The following is a 19,201-nucleotide window of genomic DNA, read 5'->3' as shown; positions in this document are numbered from 1 at the left end:
GCGAGAGCCGGCTGCAGTCAGAGGGAGTGCGCTCCCTCTGTGAACCCTTTCCCTGCTCATCTTTAAATTCCCCCCGTCAGCGCTGTGTAAGTAAGCGCTGTGATTGTATCGAGCGCCAGCCAATTACAGCTGGCGCTCGATCATTCAGTGAATGACATCACTGCATGGCTGTGATTATACTCGGGTCGGCTAATACTCAAGTATACGGTACAGTACAGTGCTTAAGCTATGTAAAACGGGGGTGAACGGGGGTGGGCGGGGGGAATCAAAGAGAAAAAAAATGCATCTGAAAACTACTTTCATTATTTCAGGAAACTAAACAGCTACATCTATCAAACAAATGAGTGAGTGTGCTACACAAGGACACAAGGGTGCCTGTACACCATCAATAGTTGGCAGCCCAAAGCTGTTTTTCGTGTCTCACCCATGTACATAACTGCGCAGTTCAGCCGGACATGTACGTATTTCCAAGAGGCGCAGTGGAGAAAGCTTCGCCAGGCAACTCAGGTAGCTGCTTATCTCTGGGGAGAACAAAAGGCTTGGGTTTTGAAATTCATAGTGCCAGATCCTTCTTTCACCCAATATCAACTGTCGATGAGATTCTCTCCTCCTCCCCATACATTCGCCTTTGCTGCATACTACGAATTAGGTAGCATAAAGGCCCTTTTACATACAAAGATGATCACTCAAAAGATGGCTTTTGAGCGATCATTTTGCATAAATTAATTAGTACTAATACCAATTAGTAGCTTATTAATCCATGTCAGCTGCTGGGAGCTATATTCAGAGAACAGTTGACCCACTGGTGGTCTGTTCTCTGAATACATTTCCTTTGTTCTGCCACAGGAGTGACAGCTGAGACAATATTATCAGCGCTCCCCCCGGAGAACACAGTGTGAAGACCCTGCTATCAGCTCTTCTACCGAACAATGGATTTTATGCCAAACATAAAATCATCGTTTGGCAGAAAAGTGAAGGATGGGCACATTTACATGCAACGATTATCGCTCAAAAGTTGGTTTAAGCGATAATCGTTGTGTGTAAAAGGGCCTTTACTCTTCCCATCTTAAGGATCATGCTTTGTACTGCATACAATTTATTCCTTAAAAAAAAAAAAAAAATCCATTAAAGTTCTTTTAACTTCTCATCCTGGGATACAATGTAGCGGGCATAAAGGAATATTTGTACAGATAATAGTGCCCAATATAGCCTTGAAAAGATTTTCCCCAGGCAAGACCGTTGTCAGCTTACAACGGTGATATGTAAATGACTGACGCCGTGCCCCCCCACCCCCTCCCTCCCCTCTGAGGCTCTCCCCGATTCTCCTGTTAGAAGTCTGAATGGGGTGCATGCATCATGCCACTCTATTAGTGTAAAATTTTGAGCTGTGTGTAAAAGTAGCCTGACTATGAAGAATTTTCACACCAACATCTACAATGAGATCGGCACATAGTTGTGTTGTGGATTTCACTCATTCAAATGAATGAAATCTATAACAAAGAGCACATGTGGATATGAAGAGGTTGCGCTGTGAGTGAATGGGGTTTGTTAATTCCCTATTCACTAACATTGTACTATAGTTTGCAGAATTTCATTGTACTCAGCAAAATAAGTTTTGCAACTGCAGTGTTTGAGGATCCGTTAACATGTATCACGAATGCTGTGGATTTTCCTTTGCAAAATCCACAGCATTTCCACATGAAAAATTGTGATAAAATTTGCACAATTGGTGTGGATTTTGATCTGTATTTAGCCGCAGCTCTACAGCCGATTTCAGCCTTACTTTATTGGTGATCCTCTAACCTCCAAATACTGAGCGAGCACAGCACATGGTGTCACCCAGCAACTGCTGCATACCACCATCTTTGTGGCAGGCAGCCCCCTTCCACCTGACCAGCGGTGGGTGACACATCCACCCCAGAGTTCTTAATTGTGCTCTTGGTGCAAAGTATTCAGAAGTGAGAGGAGTGCCACTCTGTGCAAGCTGAAATCAGTTGTGGATCCCCAGCTAAATCCAAGTCAAAATAGGCACTGAGGGCTTCTTTACACAGGTGTATACGCACCTACGCTCGTTGCTATGGAGCATAGTTGCACATGAACTTTTTTTTTTTTAACGTTCTAAACTCCACACTATTCTGTGCGAGTTTGAAAGGGGGATGAGGGGGAGAAGAAGGAAGATATGGTAGGACTTATCTTTCGCACATATTATTAACAGTGGAGTTGGCGTTCAGTTTAATGATTTAGATGGAAGTTTGAAATGACAAATGGAAAAGTTAGGGAAATTTTGAGTTATACCTCTGTACTTTGGTCATGGTTGATGGAAAGCTTAATGGCGCAGTCTCCCTGTCCCAGGCGCTAAAAAGCACCCCACAGCATGAGGCTTCGCTGTAGGGATGATATTGTGTAGGTGATGAGCAGTACCTGGTTTCCTCCAGACATAACTCTTCAAATCGAGTCCAAAAAGTTCGACTTTGATTGTATCAGACCACAGAATCTTGTTTTTCACAGTCAGAGCCCTTCGGATGCTTTCTGGCAAACTACAGTTGGGCTTTCATGGGTCTTTTACGGAGTAGAGGCTTCTTTCTGACCACACTACCATAAACCCAGATTGGTGGAGGCTGCAGTGATGATTGACCTTCTGGAAGTCTCTCCCATCCGCACATAGGATCTTTGCAGCTCAGAGTGACCATTGGGTTCTTGGCCACCTCTCTTACCAAGGCCCTTCTCTGCAGAGTTTGGTGGTCCGCCAGCTCTGGGAAGAGTCCCAGTTGTTCCAAACTGCTTCCATTTAGGAACTGTGGAGGCCCTTCTTTTCTTGGGAACTTTCAGTGCAGCCTTCTCCAGATCTGTGCCCCCCATAATCCTGTCTCTGAGCTCTACAGTTGGTTCTTTCCTCCTCTGATATGCATTGTGATCTGTGACACTTTATATACCTTTTAAAAATGTCCAAATCAACTAAACTTATCACAGGTGGACTCCAGTCTAGGTGTAGCAACATCTTAATATTCTGTTTTCACTTTGTCAGTATGGGGTATTGAGCGCAGAATGCTGAGGGGGAAAATGTTTTTTTTTTTTGTTTTTTTTTAAAGTTTGCACAAGTCCACAACAAATAGTAAAAAAGTGAAAGGGTCTGCAGACTTTCCAGACATGCTGTGTATAGGAGCACCTTTAATACCCAACTGGCAAAGGCTGTCAATAGAGAAATACAATTACTGTACACTGTATCAAGTTAATTATCACACCCTGATGTGGAAGTTGATAAAATTCATGCTGACCAAAGTCAGCTTCATTATGGCATGTACAGTGACTGCAATACGACAATGGAAAGCTTAGAAATGTGTCTGAAATGGAAGCAAAACACACTACAACTTGGTAAAGATTAGAAAAAATGTTTTATTTCCCAGCATGCCTAAATTACAAGTTTATGTGCATTTATTCATGATGCAGCAAAAAGCTGCCCAAGATTGTGATTACATTTAAAGCAACCCAACATTGTTTCCAATTACAGCATAATATACAAGCTTCTTAAAGAAGTGCGATAAGATACTTGACTTTTTACCAGCCCCCAAAGACGAGCAATCTCAGCCATCCAAAGTAAGTCTGGATGTTATTTCTGTTGCCATGTCTTACATGCGGCTGCTGAATACATTTTGAAAATATCATTTCCACAAACTTTCAAGTCTGTTCAAAATTGTACTTTATCAATCTTCCCGACTTCAAAGTTGCAGTCTGAAGACTAAGGCCATGTCCATCTACTGTTCAGGGTTGTGTTCGCTGCCTCCGTTTAGGTTTCCTTCAGCACTAGTCTTACTGTCAAAACAATGTAGACCTCAACTGACCCGTTATAAGGGAATGGGGTCTGTTGGGCACGGAACAACATTGTAGCTTCCACCATAGAAGGAAACCACAACGTGAATGTTAACAGAGCCTCAATCTGCCCCAGGAAATAGTTTTAATTAAATGCATCCTTTAAATCATATAATAAAGGTCTTTATTCTAGCATTAATGGGGCCTGATAGGTACCAGATTATCAAAACACTCAGACTTTTGTATAACGGACACATAATCCAAATTCTTATTTGTAATGGTTAGAAAGGCAACTCTTATGTTTTTTTCCCCTATTCCCATACTTGGGTTTATATGTTCAATTTCTAGTCAGTTTCTCAGTCTGTTTAATTGTATTACATGGACCCTACCACAGAAACTACCTAGAGGGGAACACAGGCACTCCTGTCACAGTTACTGATGATCACACAGATATAATAGAGGAGATCACGGCTCATCCTTCTGACTGTATACTTGTGACCTGTATCTTATTTTGGTAAAGATAGAATAATGATGATAATGGCAGCATTGCAGAGATGGTACAGGCTGTAGCTGGTCATGTGATATTGTGCTGATGCATCATAGGATTGATGTGAAGGCAACATCAAGATTGTGCCTGATAAGCATCAGACAGGAGGCTGCACCGCATGAAGGAAACCTCCAGAGTGTGACAGGGATGGGGGAAAAAAAAAAAAGTATTTTCCCCGGAGTAGCCCTTTAAGAACCTTCTCTTCTGAAAGACCAGGAGCCAACAATACAATGCTAGTACAAACCTGCTGCAAGTCATTACATTACACATGAAATTGCAGTTCTATGCTGGAAACAAGTAACAGACTGAGACTTTATAACTTGTCTAATACCGAATTAAAGGAAATGCCTTGTACTTTTGTCTTTTGTTAAAAGGTAAAAAAATATATTGTTCAGGAATGTTCATGACGTAGGGTGACAATGTTCTGGCCAATCGTCAAATGAAAAGTACTCATCATAATGCATGAAATATCCAAGTGCCTGATCATGATGTAACACTGGTCATACAGGCAAACCATGGATGCATTAGAGAAGATAATGATCACTGAAAAAGGTCTTCCACTTCCAGGCAGGCTTCCAACCCTTTTCAAAAATATAAGGAAGAAAAAGAAAATCGCCATACAATTTAGCAGGGTGACCTTTTGAAACCTACTTGGAACACCTCCCCAATACATAATACAGGATATTGTGTGTCCCGGTAGTTAAGATGGTGTACACGGTCGAGTAGTTCTATTGAGGTGCTCTAAAGTGTTCCACAAGAGTATCCTTTGTAAAAATTCACAGCATGCAGTACAAAGTGTCCCGCTTGAGCCAAGAAACACTGGCTGTGCTCGCCTGTAACAGAACAGGATTGGTATACTGACGTCACGTAAATGTGTTCTCGGTGGAATGTATAAGAAATAAGGCGAGCCACATTAACGCATGAAGATCCAATCACTTGCTATGACACAACTGTTGCTCAGGTCCACATTTAGCTTCAATGGTTATCACAAAAGCGAACATAATTACAGTTAGAGTGCCGCCGATAAAACCCATAAATTAAAACAATCCGTCATACATAAAGGCAATGGCTCTAGGAGACAAAGTGCAAAACAACTGCTGAAGAAGTATCGAGTTCTCAAATAGTGCATATCATTTATAGGTGAGCTTGGACAAGCGTGGAAAAGCCTAACTACTTACCCTTCTATCATTACGAAATGTCTGCAGAAGGCAAACAAATAAAAATTGCACTTTGTTGAATATAAAAGGCTCTCAAAAATCTGCACATTCATGAAACCCATGTGGGAGAGGGGAAAAAAAAAAGCTCTCTTTCATGTGATACAACATTCCTTGTTGCTTGGTCTTTTCTACCTGTCCTGCCCAGCAGAAAGTTCAGATACGGGGTTTACAAAGCCGGCATATTCGGAGTTACCGTTGTCATCCATTTCCGCGCTCACAAAATCATTTTCCCACTCTAGTCCATTGGAGTCATCGGAGGCCGAGGCGGTGTGGCTTCCAGGTTTCTTGCCACTGGATTTTAAAGCTGCTCGGAGGATGTCCTCTTCTGTTTTTGAGCGCTCTCTCAAAGGAACCATCCTGCTCATGCCTGGGTCAATCGAGGGAGCAAAACAAAAAAAATATTAGAGAATTAAGGAAATGGGACAATATCAAGTGTACAATTATGGCAAAGCCATTCTGTGGATTAAAGGGTTATCCCTTCTCTGAATCAAGCAGTCTCGAAGATCAGCCGATCGCCATAGGTCAGCTGTTTTTTAACGATCAACTGTTATTGCCAGGTAACCCACAGCGCAGTTCTTGCACGGATAATGTTATATTGCACAGTGTCCCATCACCCTAAATGAAAGGGCTATCATGTAATGTCAACAGACTGGGGGGCAAGCCAGACTAATAGAGATGTGCATACTTTATGACATCCATATGCCCAAGACGTGTAAATGGAAACCAAGCCACATAAGGGCGATATCGCAGCAAAAAAAAGATTAAACATTTAAAAGTCAACGACTGCAAAAAAAAAAAAAGTGTTTTTAGAAGAATGTTGAGGATCGGAAGTCGTCTCCGTCAGTGAGACATCAGCTTATATGTAGTTGGTCATGTGGAAATAATCTGCTCAGACTATCCAGTACAACCTTTACAATCTAATTGTCCATCATTTAGGGCCCTTTTACACGGAACGATTAGCTTTCAAATGAGCAAAAACGAACGATAACCGTTCAGTGTAAATGCAGCCAACGATGAAAAACTATAAATGCCAAGCTTTTTGTTCATTTTATGCAGACATAAAAATCATCCTTGGTTGGTTCACTAATCGTTCAGTTTAAATACTGATTGTTTAGGCCACTCTCACATGAGTTTAGTTGCTCATTACCGCAGCATTTTACGGCGATTTGGAGTGGAATTTTTGAACACGTCACAGCGTTTTTAAAAACGTTATATGAAAGGCTACATGGATACGTTCGAGAGATATGGGCAGGTGTGGGGACCCTGGATACAGCTGGTAGATATTCCCAGACTTTAGCATACCCTCAGGTCGACCTACAGTGTCTTGTTGTACCGCTTGTGGATTGAAACTTTATACTAAACCTGTTGAATAGATATGGCTAATAATAATAAAATATAGTGGGGGGGGGGGGGGAAGACTTTAGTTTGGTTCAGTTTAACGTTAATTTTTGAAAGTTCTAAAGCGTAGCGTAGCGTATACTTCAATCTCATGGCGAAAAAACTAGAGGAAAAGTATAACTGATTTACATGTAAAATTGTGATTGCTACAATGAATGCAAGTTTAACTGCGAGGCCCCCTACATGGGGATTATTACATTAATGATGTAGGCTTCAGATTATGCTACTCTAATAAAGTCTTTTGACACTAAAAACCCGCAAAAATGCTGAAAAATAGAACAGCGCTCAAAAATCGTAGGGTTACAAACGCCGCGTTCGAGCACAGATCTGAGAAACCCCATTAAAATCAACGGGAGGGTTGTACAGCGGTTAGCACAGCATCGCAGTACAAAGCAGTGTGTGAGAGAGGGGCCTTAGACGTTCACTTATACAGCGAATGTGAATGACCGAACAATTTCTCATTTGAACGAGCCAACGATGTATCTGCCTGTATAAACAGGCTGCCTAAGCCAACTCGGATATCGTTCCCAAATACAAACGAGAAATTGTTTGGTGTAAACAGACTATGCATAAAATCAATGTTGCCCCAATGATAAGAACTGATCTTCATACAGGCCAATAAAGACTACTCGGAGATGAATGACCGCTCATAAAATCATTAGTCCCCATAGAGTTTTCTGATTGTTGGCAGCCTATCCCCCAGTTCACATGAACCGATGCCCTGCCATTAACGATTTCTTTGTACTGCATTAAAAAATGTGATCACCCAACAAACGGCACCTTCACACGACTGACGACAGTGCCAATAAATGTTCTTGCCTGATCATGGAAAAGGCTTTTTAAGCTGAGCTTCTGCCCAACATCTCCTGTATCCGTTACGATCGTCCTAAAATAAAGCCTTCCTGTTCCCTATGATGGAGATGTCTTCCAGATGCCATTTACACAATACAATTGTAAGTGGTGAATACACTCTTAAGCCTGCCAGGTCAGTTTTCTGTTTTAGTTTGATTGGACAGATATCTGTACATGTAAAGGGCTCTTACCTTCTTCATCTTCCCACTCAAGATCAAGGGATGTGTTGTCATCATTCCCACTTGTAGACTTTGTCCTGGTTGTAAGGTCACAGCTACTCTCTGTGTTAGGAGTTAGAAGGTTTGCATCCGATGATAATCCTAGTAAAAGAGAAATACCATAAACAAGCTAGCAGAAAATGCAAGGATAGGTTTCCCACTTGCAAACAAGACCATTTTAGTAACTTATATTTCAAAACCATTACCTTCTTTTTATGAAAAAGACCAATTATAGATAAAAATATGTATATATTTGTAAAACACTTCACAACTGCAATACGTAAACTTATGTCCTGTAGAGTGTATGGAACGGAGTTCTGCGCCATACCTGTCAGCTATCAACATTTTTTTTTTGTTTCGCTCTGATCGCGGCAGACAACTGTTTAGATGCTGTGGTGAAAGTCTAAACAGTCAAAAGGGGGTGAGGTGGGAGGACGATACTCCCTCTGGTACCCTATCAGCACTCCCACAACGCGATCGTGGGGTGCTGATGGATTTCATACACACCATTAAAACAAAAAAAACCAAACAATACATTGCATTGCAATGTATTGCAGTCTAGGGTAAAAGTGATCAAATGTTCACAACTTTAAGTACTCTGGGGGACCAATTTTAAAAAAAAAGAAAAAAACTGTACAAAAAAGGTATAATAAATCCTAATTTTTTTACTGGTTTAAAAAAAAATTCGTTCAATTTTTCTAAAAAAAAAAAAAATTAAAAATTAGGATACTATTTATCCCATGCAGTGAGTACTGTAAAGAATAAAATAAGTACAGGATGCCAAGATTTCAGTTTTTTGTTAACTCTGCTCCCCCCCAAAATTTAATAAAAAGTGATTTACAGCAAAAAAAAATCCAGCGCAATGCCAGAGCTTTACAGGCCCGAAACTCCACCTCGCATAAGAAAATGCGGATATGGAGTTGCCACTGCTCTTCCTCCAGTATACCAGGCAGATATTCAGTGGGTTTGGTGGAAGCGGCACCCCCAATAGTTGTAACCTCCGCCCAGAAGGAGTATATTATCGGACAGCTCCACATCAGATGGTTACAGTTAGCATTGGGTGTCTGACAGCGATGACATTCTGTGGTAAGAGAGTCTCTTCATCTTAAAGAGCCTGCTCGGTGTCCAGTAACATTGATGTAGAATGTGTAATTGGATCATCTTGTTAGCTGCTGGCGAGACTGAAGTGTAAAAGGAGATTGTGGTACTGCACTGCTCTTCCGAGAGAGAGGGGATTATTTTTCGCCATGTGTCAAAGACAACCAGTTCTATGTATGAGATTTTAGCTTGGAGGTGTGTATACCACAACTTGCAGTTTTTTCCCTGTTTTGGGGGAAGAAAGAATCAGGAAACTGCTATTTTTTCTAGGGTGTTTTTTTTTTTTTAAACACAGAATTTACCATTCTGGATAAATGTAATATTTTATAGTACGGGTTGTTCTAGATGTAGGGATACAAATTATGTGTATATTTTTTTGTTTTTATTATTTTTAACATTTAAAGCCCTGTAGAGAGGCAAAAGGTTTTTTGTTTTTTTAAACATTTTTACAGAAAAATTTGATACCATAGTCAGCAATGAATGTAGCATCTTTGGCGTTAAAGGAGTTCTGTCAAAAAAAAAAAAAAAATCTACACTTACCCATTCCTTCCCCATTAGTCTACTTACCACATCTTCACCTCCCCCATCTTCTCCGGTTTCCTGCAGTCCAGGAAAAAAGAAAAATCACCTCACCTCCAGCTGGCTGATACCTCTGCTTCCTGTGATGTTGCATACAATCACAGACAGTCTTCTTCCTGCCTGGCAATGTACGCTACATCACAGTTCACAGCCTAGCAGGGAGTGCTGAGGTATTGCAGGCTGCTCATGCCCGCTGTCTCAGCAATAGATCAGCATTCCTATCTAGCCAGTGAACTCTGTCACAGGGACGTGACCTTCACTGACCTGCAGGAAGAAGAATGCAAGGAATGCAGGCTTCCTAACAAACCAGGTGCCGGAGGGGAGGTGACACAGGGGGCTGGAGAAGATCAGCGAGGAGGAGATGCTGTAAAAAGGCTGCCGGTGGAGGAATAGGCGAGTATAGAATTTTTTTCTTTCCTTAAAGGGGTTGTCCCGCGGCAGCAAGTGGGTCTATACACTTCTGTATGGCCATATTAATGCACTTTGTAATGTACATTGTGCATTAATTATGAGCCATACAGAAGTTATCAAAAGTTTTATACTTACCTGCTCCGTTGCTGGCGTCCTCGTCTCCATGGTGCCGACTAATTTTCGGCCTCCGATGGCCAAATTAGCCGCGCTTGCGCAGTCCGGGTCTTCTCCTGTCTTCAATGGGGCCGCTCGTGCAGAATGCCGGCTCCGTGTAGCTCCGCCCCGTCACGTGCCGATTCCAGCCAATCAGGAGGCTGGAATCGGCAATGGACCGCACAGAAGAGCTGCGGTCCACGGAGGAAGAGGATCCCGGCGGCCATCTTCACCGGTAAGTATAGAAGTCACCGGAGCGCGGGGATTAAGGGTTTGAAAAAAAAAAAAAAACCCCCGTTCCGGCGCGGGACAACCCCTTTAAGCAACAAAACCCCTTTAACCCCTTCCCGCTATATGACGTACATTTACATCATGCAGGTGTGGGGTATGTATTAAGAGAGATCGCGGAACGACACCTCTTCATGCATCACAGGCATCAGCTGTTTATTACAGCTGACACCCACGGTCAATAGCTGCAATCTGCCGCGTGGCCGATCACGGCTATTACCCTTTAAATGCTCCGAACGATGTTCGGGTGTCCCGTACCCCCCCCCCCCCCACATGAAATTGCAGGGAGTCGTATGGGTTTCATGGCAGCCGAGGTCCTTCTGAAAGGCCCCAGGGCTGCCTTAGCAGACTACCTATCAAACCATTCCCGTAGGATGGCTTGATAGACTGCCTGTCGAATCGCAGTACTATAGCATTACATCATACTGCCGGAGCGATCAAAGCATCGCTATCTGTGGTCCCCCAGAGGAGCCAATAAAAAAAATAAAAAAATAAATAATAATCATTGCAAAAAGCACTGTTGCGGTGGTTCGGTTTCGTACTGTAGGAACAGCTTCAACTGAAATCAATGGGATCTGTGGTTGTAGAGCCAATCCGGGCTACTGCAACATGAACAGCGCTATCTGCACCGATAGTGGATCCAGCCATCGTCTGGTCAACCAGTATCCTGAATGGCAGACCCAATCAACTACTGTAGGCACAGCTTCCACTGAAACCAATGGGATCTGTGCTTGTAGAGCCAATCTGCGCTGCTCCAACATGAACAGTGCTATCTGCACTGATGGGTCTAGCAATCAGCTAGTCAACTTGTATCCTGAGCAGCAGATCCCCCACGAACAACTATAAGATCATCAACAGTAAAAGTCCATGGAAGTCCAGAACAATCCTTTAACCCTTTCCAATTCACTGTCTGACGTCTTAAGACATTATGATTTAAGGCTGTACAGCTCCAATGTTGAAAAACGGACGTCGGGGTTCTCTTACTGTATATTGCCAGCCTCTCTGTTGTTGGAGCCTATCCAATGTGTCACCTCATGCAGTACTGGCTTTAGCCAGCATATAGCGCCGTTGTATAACAGCAGAAAAAGAATAAGCCCCCTAGGAAATCCAGAATACAAATTGGATTGGAAAGGGTTAATCATAAGGGGCTGATCATTCTGATGAGAACCAGGCCATGTATGATGACACCGTGCGGCTATTAGAAGTCTTCACGCTGTATTCACACTACTGTTTGCAGTAGAGACTTGTTTTCCTTTTACAAAGGCGGTTTATGGCCCATGTATGTAACTGCTATGCAGACAGAGAAACATATTGTTCTATTTACCTAATGAAGCCTAAGACAGCAAATCCTTCCACATCCACTGTATTTATGAGGTGAACACTCCTGCCCCCTCCATTAGTCAGTGTGGCCTATAGCGCAACTATAGGGGATGTGGTTGCACCCGGGCCCAGGAGCCTTAAGGGCCCATAGGGCCTTTCTTCTTCATAGAGGAAGCTCAGTACTATGAATAAAGCATTATAATTTGGGGCCCTGTTACAGGTATTGCATTGGGGCCCAGGAGCTTCAAATTACGCCTCTGGCCTATAGGCAGGTGAAGGTGGAAGAGAGAATGCTGTCCTCATGAATTCAGCAGACAACTGTGAGTGAGTTGTATCCTGCGGTCGGATGCACTAGCCATGTGAATAGTACAGTGAACCCGTCTCCACAGCATTCAATCCTTGAGTAAGGAAGTATAACACCGGTGACAAATCCACTTTAAGTTTTTTATTTAAATATATATAAAAAAGACAGTTGACTTACTACTACTTCTGGCGGCCTCATACTGGGATCGAACATTTCGCAGATAGGATTCAAAATCCTCGGTTAGCGGACTGTAATGGTGAGCACAGAACAGAGATTAGTATATGTGTATAGTGAAGGCATTCACTGAAACAACCAATGCCAAGTGAGGAAAAGAAACAATGACTGCAGACCTGCTGAGGAATTACCAGATTTCATACACAGGGTGTAGACTCAAAATAGTCTCAAAATAACTAAACTACCCTCATTTTGGGTCAAGGACAATGAATGTGACATTATATTCTGTTTAGTTGGCCTAATTCTGGTTTTATAGATACACTAACTTCAAATAAAAGGGTTTAATCATATGAATGGATTGTTTTTGCTAGTCGCTTGTACTCCTTTTCTGGGGAGTCTCTTGTCCAACAGTAGTCCGCAAGCAGAGAAGCTTCCGTTTTCCCCGATACCTTCGTTCCATTTTCAATATATCCTGATGGAATCGCTCTCCACGTTCGTCACTCACGATGCCGCTGTTGTCAGGGAAGAAGTCCGGGTGAGAATGTAGAAAATGGATTTGGAGTGACGTGTTGTAACCTAATCGATGGTATTGTTTGTTCACAATCTCAATGTAGTTGTCAACTCTTCGATTTCCCAGGAATCCATGCACAACATCTTTACATGCCTCCCATGCTGCTTTCTCATAAGCCTCAAGAACTTGCTCAAAGTTTATATCTCAAGAACCAGCTACTGTAGATAAGGAAACGGACTGCAGATCCCATGTAAGACAGTATAACATTACCTTTCTCCATTTTTAGCAGCCTGCGCTCTCTGCCTTATCCACTGTATTCGATGTTGCTGAAAGAGAGAATTATACTGTGACGTCAGTCTGCTGAAATTAGTAACTCACGTTGTACATAATGCCTTATGTTATACAGTTTCATTCTTTGTTCATCATTTTCTAGGACCTCTCATCATAGCAAATTTATTATAGGAGATACAAAAACAATCACAGTCATCCACTAGCAACCAAGACACCGGAAATGTCATGAATGCGGATAAATCGCTGGTGGCCATCCTGTAAAACAACTTGAGGGGTTAAAATACCAGTCCACTGGTTAACCAGCAGTCAGGCGAGTAGAAGGAATCCACTCCACTGCTGCACCCCATTACCTGTGTAGGGGACCAACTGTTTACCGCCAAGATTGCCCATTCGTAAAGTGTAGATGGTAACAAGACTCTCACTAATTGGTAAATGGTAACTGGGACTGCTTTATTGTCTGTTTTGTTCTGTAAAAGAACAAATCATTCTGCACTTGAGAAGGTGAACAATCATATTTTCAGCCTTCACTGAATATATCCTAATTGGATATTCGTGGCAATACAAGCCTGGGCATACGGGTGCTGCGGCAGGCAAGTGTCGCTATAGTAGGACCGTACTACTGCGCAACCAAACAGAAGGTAATCACTTCTATTTTATTGTCAGCAGTGTATAGGGGGTATCTCCGAAACCTTTTAGGCATCAATCACAGTTTACCATCAGATCAAAATTGAAAAAAACATGACACTTAATCCGTGGCGGAGCCTCTGCATCCTGCAGATTTGCGTGCCAATCCATCCGTTTTTACAAATGAATGTGATTTTACGATATATTGATAGTTCATATGGCCCCGATTTCCACTGCATTCAGCAGAATAGTTAAATAGTGTGGACTCCGAAGCGAATTTTGGTGCAGAAGCCACAGAGAAATTACGCAGTGACTTTATTCACACAGCGGGTTTTTCTTGAGGAAGAATCTGTTTATATGAGGTGATGCACACGCATTGGAGTTCTGCCTTGGATTTACAGCTTGCAGTGTCATGGATGCACACATGGATTAGCCCCATTCAATGTGGTTATTACATGTGCGCCTATCCGACGCAGATCCTGTGTGATCATCAATAAGTGGCATCACTTTTTGTCATGTCGCAGATTGCCATAGGAAACAATGAAATGTAAAAAAACAGGAATCCGTGTCAACATTCTAGTGACATTTGCAAGTGTGAATGAACATTAAAAGGGTTTTTCTCATTACCTAAAGTGGTTTCCCAGCCACTCTGTACTTCCTGGTTTCTGCTGACCAGGACATGTGACTGCTGCAGCCAATCACTGTCCACAGCAGTGACCTTATATAGCCAGTGACTGTCTGCAGGCATATTACCAAAGGAGGCCTGAGTTCTCCTATGGGGCCGATTCAGCCAATCAGCTGGCTGGAATCGGCACCACGTGACACAGCGGCGTGCCCGCGCATTGCCGTGCACAGGATTGTGCTGCCTGAGTTCTCCTGTGCGGCCGATTCAGCCAACAGCGGCGTGCCCGCGCATTGCCGTGCACAGGATTGTGCTTTGCCCGCGCTTTCACATGTTCAGTGCCTTGCCATGCACTCGTGTGGACACAGGATTGTGCCTTGCCCGCGGTTTACATGCCACTCGTGTGTGGCACAGAGAGTTATTGATTTGGCAGGTATTTTTTGTGCTTTTTGGCAGGTATTTTTTGTGCTTTTTGGCAGGTTTTTTTTGTGCTTTTTGGCAGGTTTTTTTTGTGCTTTTGCCAAAGGTGATTATTTCTTTTGCGCACGTGGATTTGCCAGCGGAAGTTTTACATCTTTTGCGCAAGTGGATTTGCCAGCGGACGTTTTACACAGGACTACTAAAAGCCAAGGTAAGCTGCTGCATCTGCTCATTTAATTGCGCTCTTACTTCCCCTGCGCGCATTGGCGGAGAGGCGGCCAATTCTGCATGCCGCTGCATTGTCCACGAGCGCGATCCCCAGCATGCCGCTGCATTGTCGCCGCGATCCCCAGCATGCCGCTGCATTGTCCACGAGCGCGATCCCCAGCATGCCACTGCATTTTCGCCATGCCGCTGCATTGTCCACGAGCGCGATCCCCAGCATGCCGCTGCATTGTCCACGAGCGCGATCCCCAGCATGCCGCTGCATTGTCGCTGCGATCCCCAGCATGCCGCTGCATTATCGCCATGCCGCTGCATTGTCCACGAGCGCGATCCCCAGCATGCCGCTGCATTGTCGCCGCGATCCCCAGCATGCCGCTGCATTGTCGCCGCGATCCCCAGCATGCCGCTGCATTGTCGCCGCGATCCCCAGCATGCCGCTGCATTGTCGCCGCAATCCCCAGCATGCCGCTGCATTGTCGCCGCAATCCCCAGCATGCCGCTGCATTGTCGCCGCGATCCCCAGCATGCCGCTGCATACATGGTCGCCGCTGCATTGTCCACGAGCGCGATCCCCCAGCATGCCACTGCATTGTCGCCATGCAGCTGCATTGTCCACGAGCGCGATCCCCAGCTTGCCGCTGCATTGTCGCCGCGATCCCCAGCATGCCGCTGCATGCATGGTCGCCGCTGCATTGTCCACGAGCACGATCCCCAGCATGCCGCTGCATTGCTATGTGTGGAGACGCGGTTACCAGAGATTTGTGCGCTGTGCGCTGCTACGTGTGGAGACAACACCCAAGATTTGTGCGCTACGTGTGGTGAGTACGTCACCTGAGATTTGCGTGACGCCACCTGACGCAACCTGTCTTTTTTTGCAGATTTGTGCGCCTTATTGCAAAATAACGTGTGGAGAGGATCCTGACGTTTGGACGCGTTTCGAGAAGAATTTCTCTTCGCTCGGACACCATCTGACATCACTCAGCGAGGTAAGCTGCTGCATCTGCCAAATTTTTCATTGCTTGCATATGCTCATGTGTACATGCATGCGTGCCTGTATGCGTACATGCCTGTATGCGTACATGCATGCATGCCTTATGCGTGCCTGCCTGTATGCCTATGTGCGGGCATGCGTGCCGTATGCGTGCGGGCATGCGTGCCGTATGCGTGCGGGCATGCGTGCCGTATGCGTGCGGGCATGCGTGCCGTATGCGTGCGGGCATGCGTGCATGCCGTATGCGTGCGGGCATGCGTGCATGCCTTATGCGTGCGGGCATGCGTGCATGCCTTATGCGTGCGGGCATGCGTGCATGCCTTATGCGTGCGGACATGCGTGCATGCCTTGCGCGTGCATGCCTTATGCGTGCGGGCATGCATGCCTTATGCGTGCGGGCATGCGTGCATGCCTTATGCGTGCGGGCATGCGTGCATGCATTATGCGTGCGTGCATGCATGCATTATGCGTGCGGGCATGCGTGCCTTATGCGTGCGGGCATGCGTGCCTTATGCGTGCGGGCATGCGTGCCTTATGCGTGCGGGCATGCGTGCCTTATGCGTGCGGGCATGCGTGCATGCCTTGTGCATGCCCTTGTGCGGGCATGCGTGCATGCCTTGTGCGTACGGGCATGCGTGCCTGCATGCCTTATGCGTGTGGGCATGCGTGCCTTATGCGTGCGGGCATGCGTGCCTTATGCGTGCGGGCATGCGTGCCTTATGCGTGCGGGCATGCGTGCCTTGTGCGGGCATGCGTGCATGCCTTATGCGTGCGGGCATGCGTGCATGCCTTATGCGTGCGGGCATGCGTGCATGCCTTATGCGTGCGGGCATGCGTGCATGCCTTATGCGTGCAGGCATGCGTGCAGGCATGCGTGCATGCCTTGTGCATGCCCTTGTGCGGGCATGCGTGCATGCCTTGTGCGTACGGGCATGCGTGCCTGCATGCCTTATGCGTGCGGGCATGCATGCCTTATGCGTGCATGCCTTATGCGTGCGTGCATGCCTTATGCGCGCATTATGCGTGCATGCCTTATGCGTACACGCATTATGCGTGCGCGCATTATGCGTACGCGCATTATGCGTACGCGCATTATGCGTACGCGCATTATGCGTACGCGCATTATGCGTACGCGCATTATGCGTACGCGCATTATGCGTACGCGCATTATGCGTACGCGCATTATGCGTACGCGCATTATGCGTACGCGCATTATGCGTACGCGCATTATGCGTACGCGCATTATGCGTACACGCATTATGCGTACACGCATTATGCGTACACGCATTATGCGTACACGCATGCCTGTATGCGTACACGCATGCCTGTATGCGTACACGCATGCCTGTATGCGTACACGCATGCCTGTATGCGTACACGCATGCCTGTATGCGTACACGCATGTATGCCTATGTGCGTGCATGCATGCCTGTATGCGTACACGCATGCATGCCTGTATGCCTATGTGCGTGCATGCATGCCTTATGCGTACACGCACGCGTGCCTGTATGCGTGCATGCCTTATGCGTACACGCACGCGTGCCTGTATGCGTACACGCACGCGTTCCTGTGTGCATGCATGCCTGTATGCGTGCATGTATGTATACATGCATGTATGCTCACCCACTTACTCAGCCACCCCCTCTCTCTCTCTCACACACTTGCTGTGTTAAATTCGTCTTATTGGGCGAAAAAGACATAACATTAGATTTGAGCATTTAATTCCTTTTTTTAAGCAAACGTACAGGTTCCATCCCAATACTGCACCAACCTTCGGAGAAACATACCAATTGTCCAAATACGATGTCTTTATCTATTAAAGTAGGAGTGAAGAAAAGCAGGGACAGTGCAAGAACTAGGAAAACCCACGGAATTAAGCCAATTGCAGGCAGGGTTAATTTTTTTTTTCTTCCTCCTTCTAGGTCAGCTGATACGTTTTGGTCAGAATCTTGCACTGTGGTAACCGTTTCCGGTGCTCGCAACCACAGAGTTGAATCACCAGAGAGCCAGAAGTTCCCAGATGTTGGCTCAGGAGGACGCTTAAAAGCTGGAAATGGCCCATCACCTGCTATGGAAATCCATCATCAGGATCTGATGGAGCAGTACGATGAAGATGTCAGGTTGCATGTGATGCTGCTCACTGTCCCTCGTTAGTCGGTTCACAGTTTATACACTAAGCTATTTATCCCCTTAGAGAACAAGCCTGTTTGCGCCTTAGTGACAGACTGAAAACTTGGAACTTTACATGTGTCACTTGACATATCATAAGTCCGTAAAGGTTTTGCATATCCAAGTGACTGTGACATTTTTTTCTTCCCCTTGTTGTACTTCTGTTAGGTAGTAAAAAAGGACTGTTAAAAGTTGTGTATATTTATTAAAATTGCTACTTTGCACAATTTTGAATTTTCATTTTTTCACATTGTCAAATGTCATATATAAAATGAGTGCAAACATTCTGTACAAATCTCTGCGAACATATAGATTTCCATCTGTTCACTTTATTCTGGAAGCACGGTTTAAAACTTTTGTACATTTATTTTTTCCATCTAGGAGACGTACAAATTTAACATTACTTTTCAGAATTTTGAGGAACACTTAGTTTTCCTACACCAATCCAAGTTTGCAAAGGCTGCTAGGTGTCATAATTAAGGATGAGCGAGTACACTCGCTAAGGCACTACTCGTTCAAGTAATGTGCCTTAGACGAGTATCTCCCTGCTCGTCCATAAAGATTCGGGGACCGCTGCGACTGACAGGTGAGTCGCAGGGGAGATAGAGAGAGATCTCCCCTCCGTTCCTCCCCGCTCTCCCTCGCGGCGGCCCCCGAATCTTTAAGGACGAGCAGGGAGATACTCGGCTAAGGCACATTACTTGAACGAGTAGTACCTTAGCAAGTATACTCGCTCATCCTTAATTATGACACCTAGCAGCCTTTGTGACATAGACAAAAGGCCGCTGTGTTTATGGGTCTTTTCTGTTTAATGCATTGCAGTAAAATATTGTGCAGTTTTTCAGGATCCTCCGTCATAATTATTTTTTTTAAAAAGCGTATTAAAAACAAGGGAGTCACTGGGAAAAAAACAGTGCATTAAAAGAAGGGTTTAAAGATTGCTGAACGACGAGGGTCTCTTCACTGTCTGCCAGCCTTCCCG

The 19,201-nt window shown here is 44.9% G+C and overlaps 1 protein-coding gene and 1 long non-coding RNA gene across 3 annotated transcripts in view; one reads left to right on the top strand and one right to left on the bottom strand.

The window, feature by feature from the left end:
- Positions 1 to 3,373: 3,373 nt before the first annotated feature.
- The window catches only part of AP1AR (adaptor related protein complex 1 associated regulatory protein), a 48,836-nt gene continuing 33,008 nt past the window's right edge, over positions 3,374 to 19,201 (bottom strand). For both annotated transcript variants that reach the window (XM_066573840.1, XM_066573839.1), the window contains 4 exons: positions 13,148 to 13,203; positions 12,370 to 12,440; positions 8,013 to 8,141; positions 3,374 to 5,938 (listed from right to left, as the gene is read on the bottom strand). In XM_066573840.1, the coding sequence (XP_066429937.1) occupies positions 5,700 to 5,938; positions 8,013 to 8,141; positions 12,370 to 12,440; positions 13,148 to 13,203 (495 nt within the window). In that variant the 3' untranslated portion in view covers positions 3,374 to 5,699. The remainder of the gene's footprint in view (positions 5,939 to 8,012; positions 8,142 to 12,369; positions 12,441 to 13,147; positions 13,204 to 19,201) is intronic.
- On the top strand, positions 14,558 to 18,446 carry LOC136572878 (uncharacterized). The gene is made up of 3 exons (XR_010785825.1): positions 14,558 to 15,045; positions 15,938 to 16,045; positions 17,973 to 18,446. It is a non-coding gene; the product is annotated as an uncharacterized lncRNA (long non-coding RNA).

The sequence above is a fragment of the Eleutherodactylus coqui genome, chromosome 7 (genome assembly GCF_035609145.1).
Source record: "Eleutherodactylus coqui strain aEleCoq1 chromosome 7, aEleCoq1.hap1, whole genome shotgun sequence".
NCBI classification, from domain to species: domain Eukaryota; kingdom Metazoa; phylum Chordata; class Amphibia; order Anura; family Eleutherodactylidae; genus Eleutherodactylus; species Eleutherodactylus coqui.
Note: the sequence above shows the minus strand (reverse complement) of the source record. Positions and strands in the feature narration are given on the sequence as shown.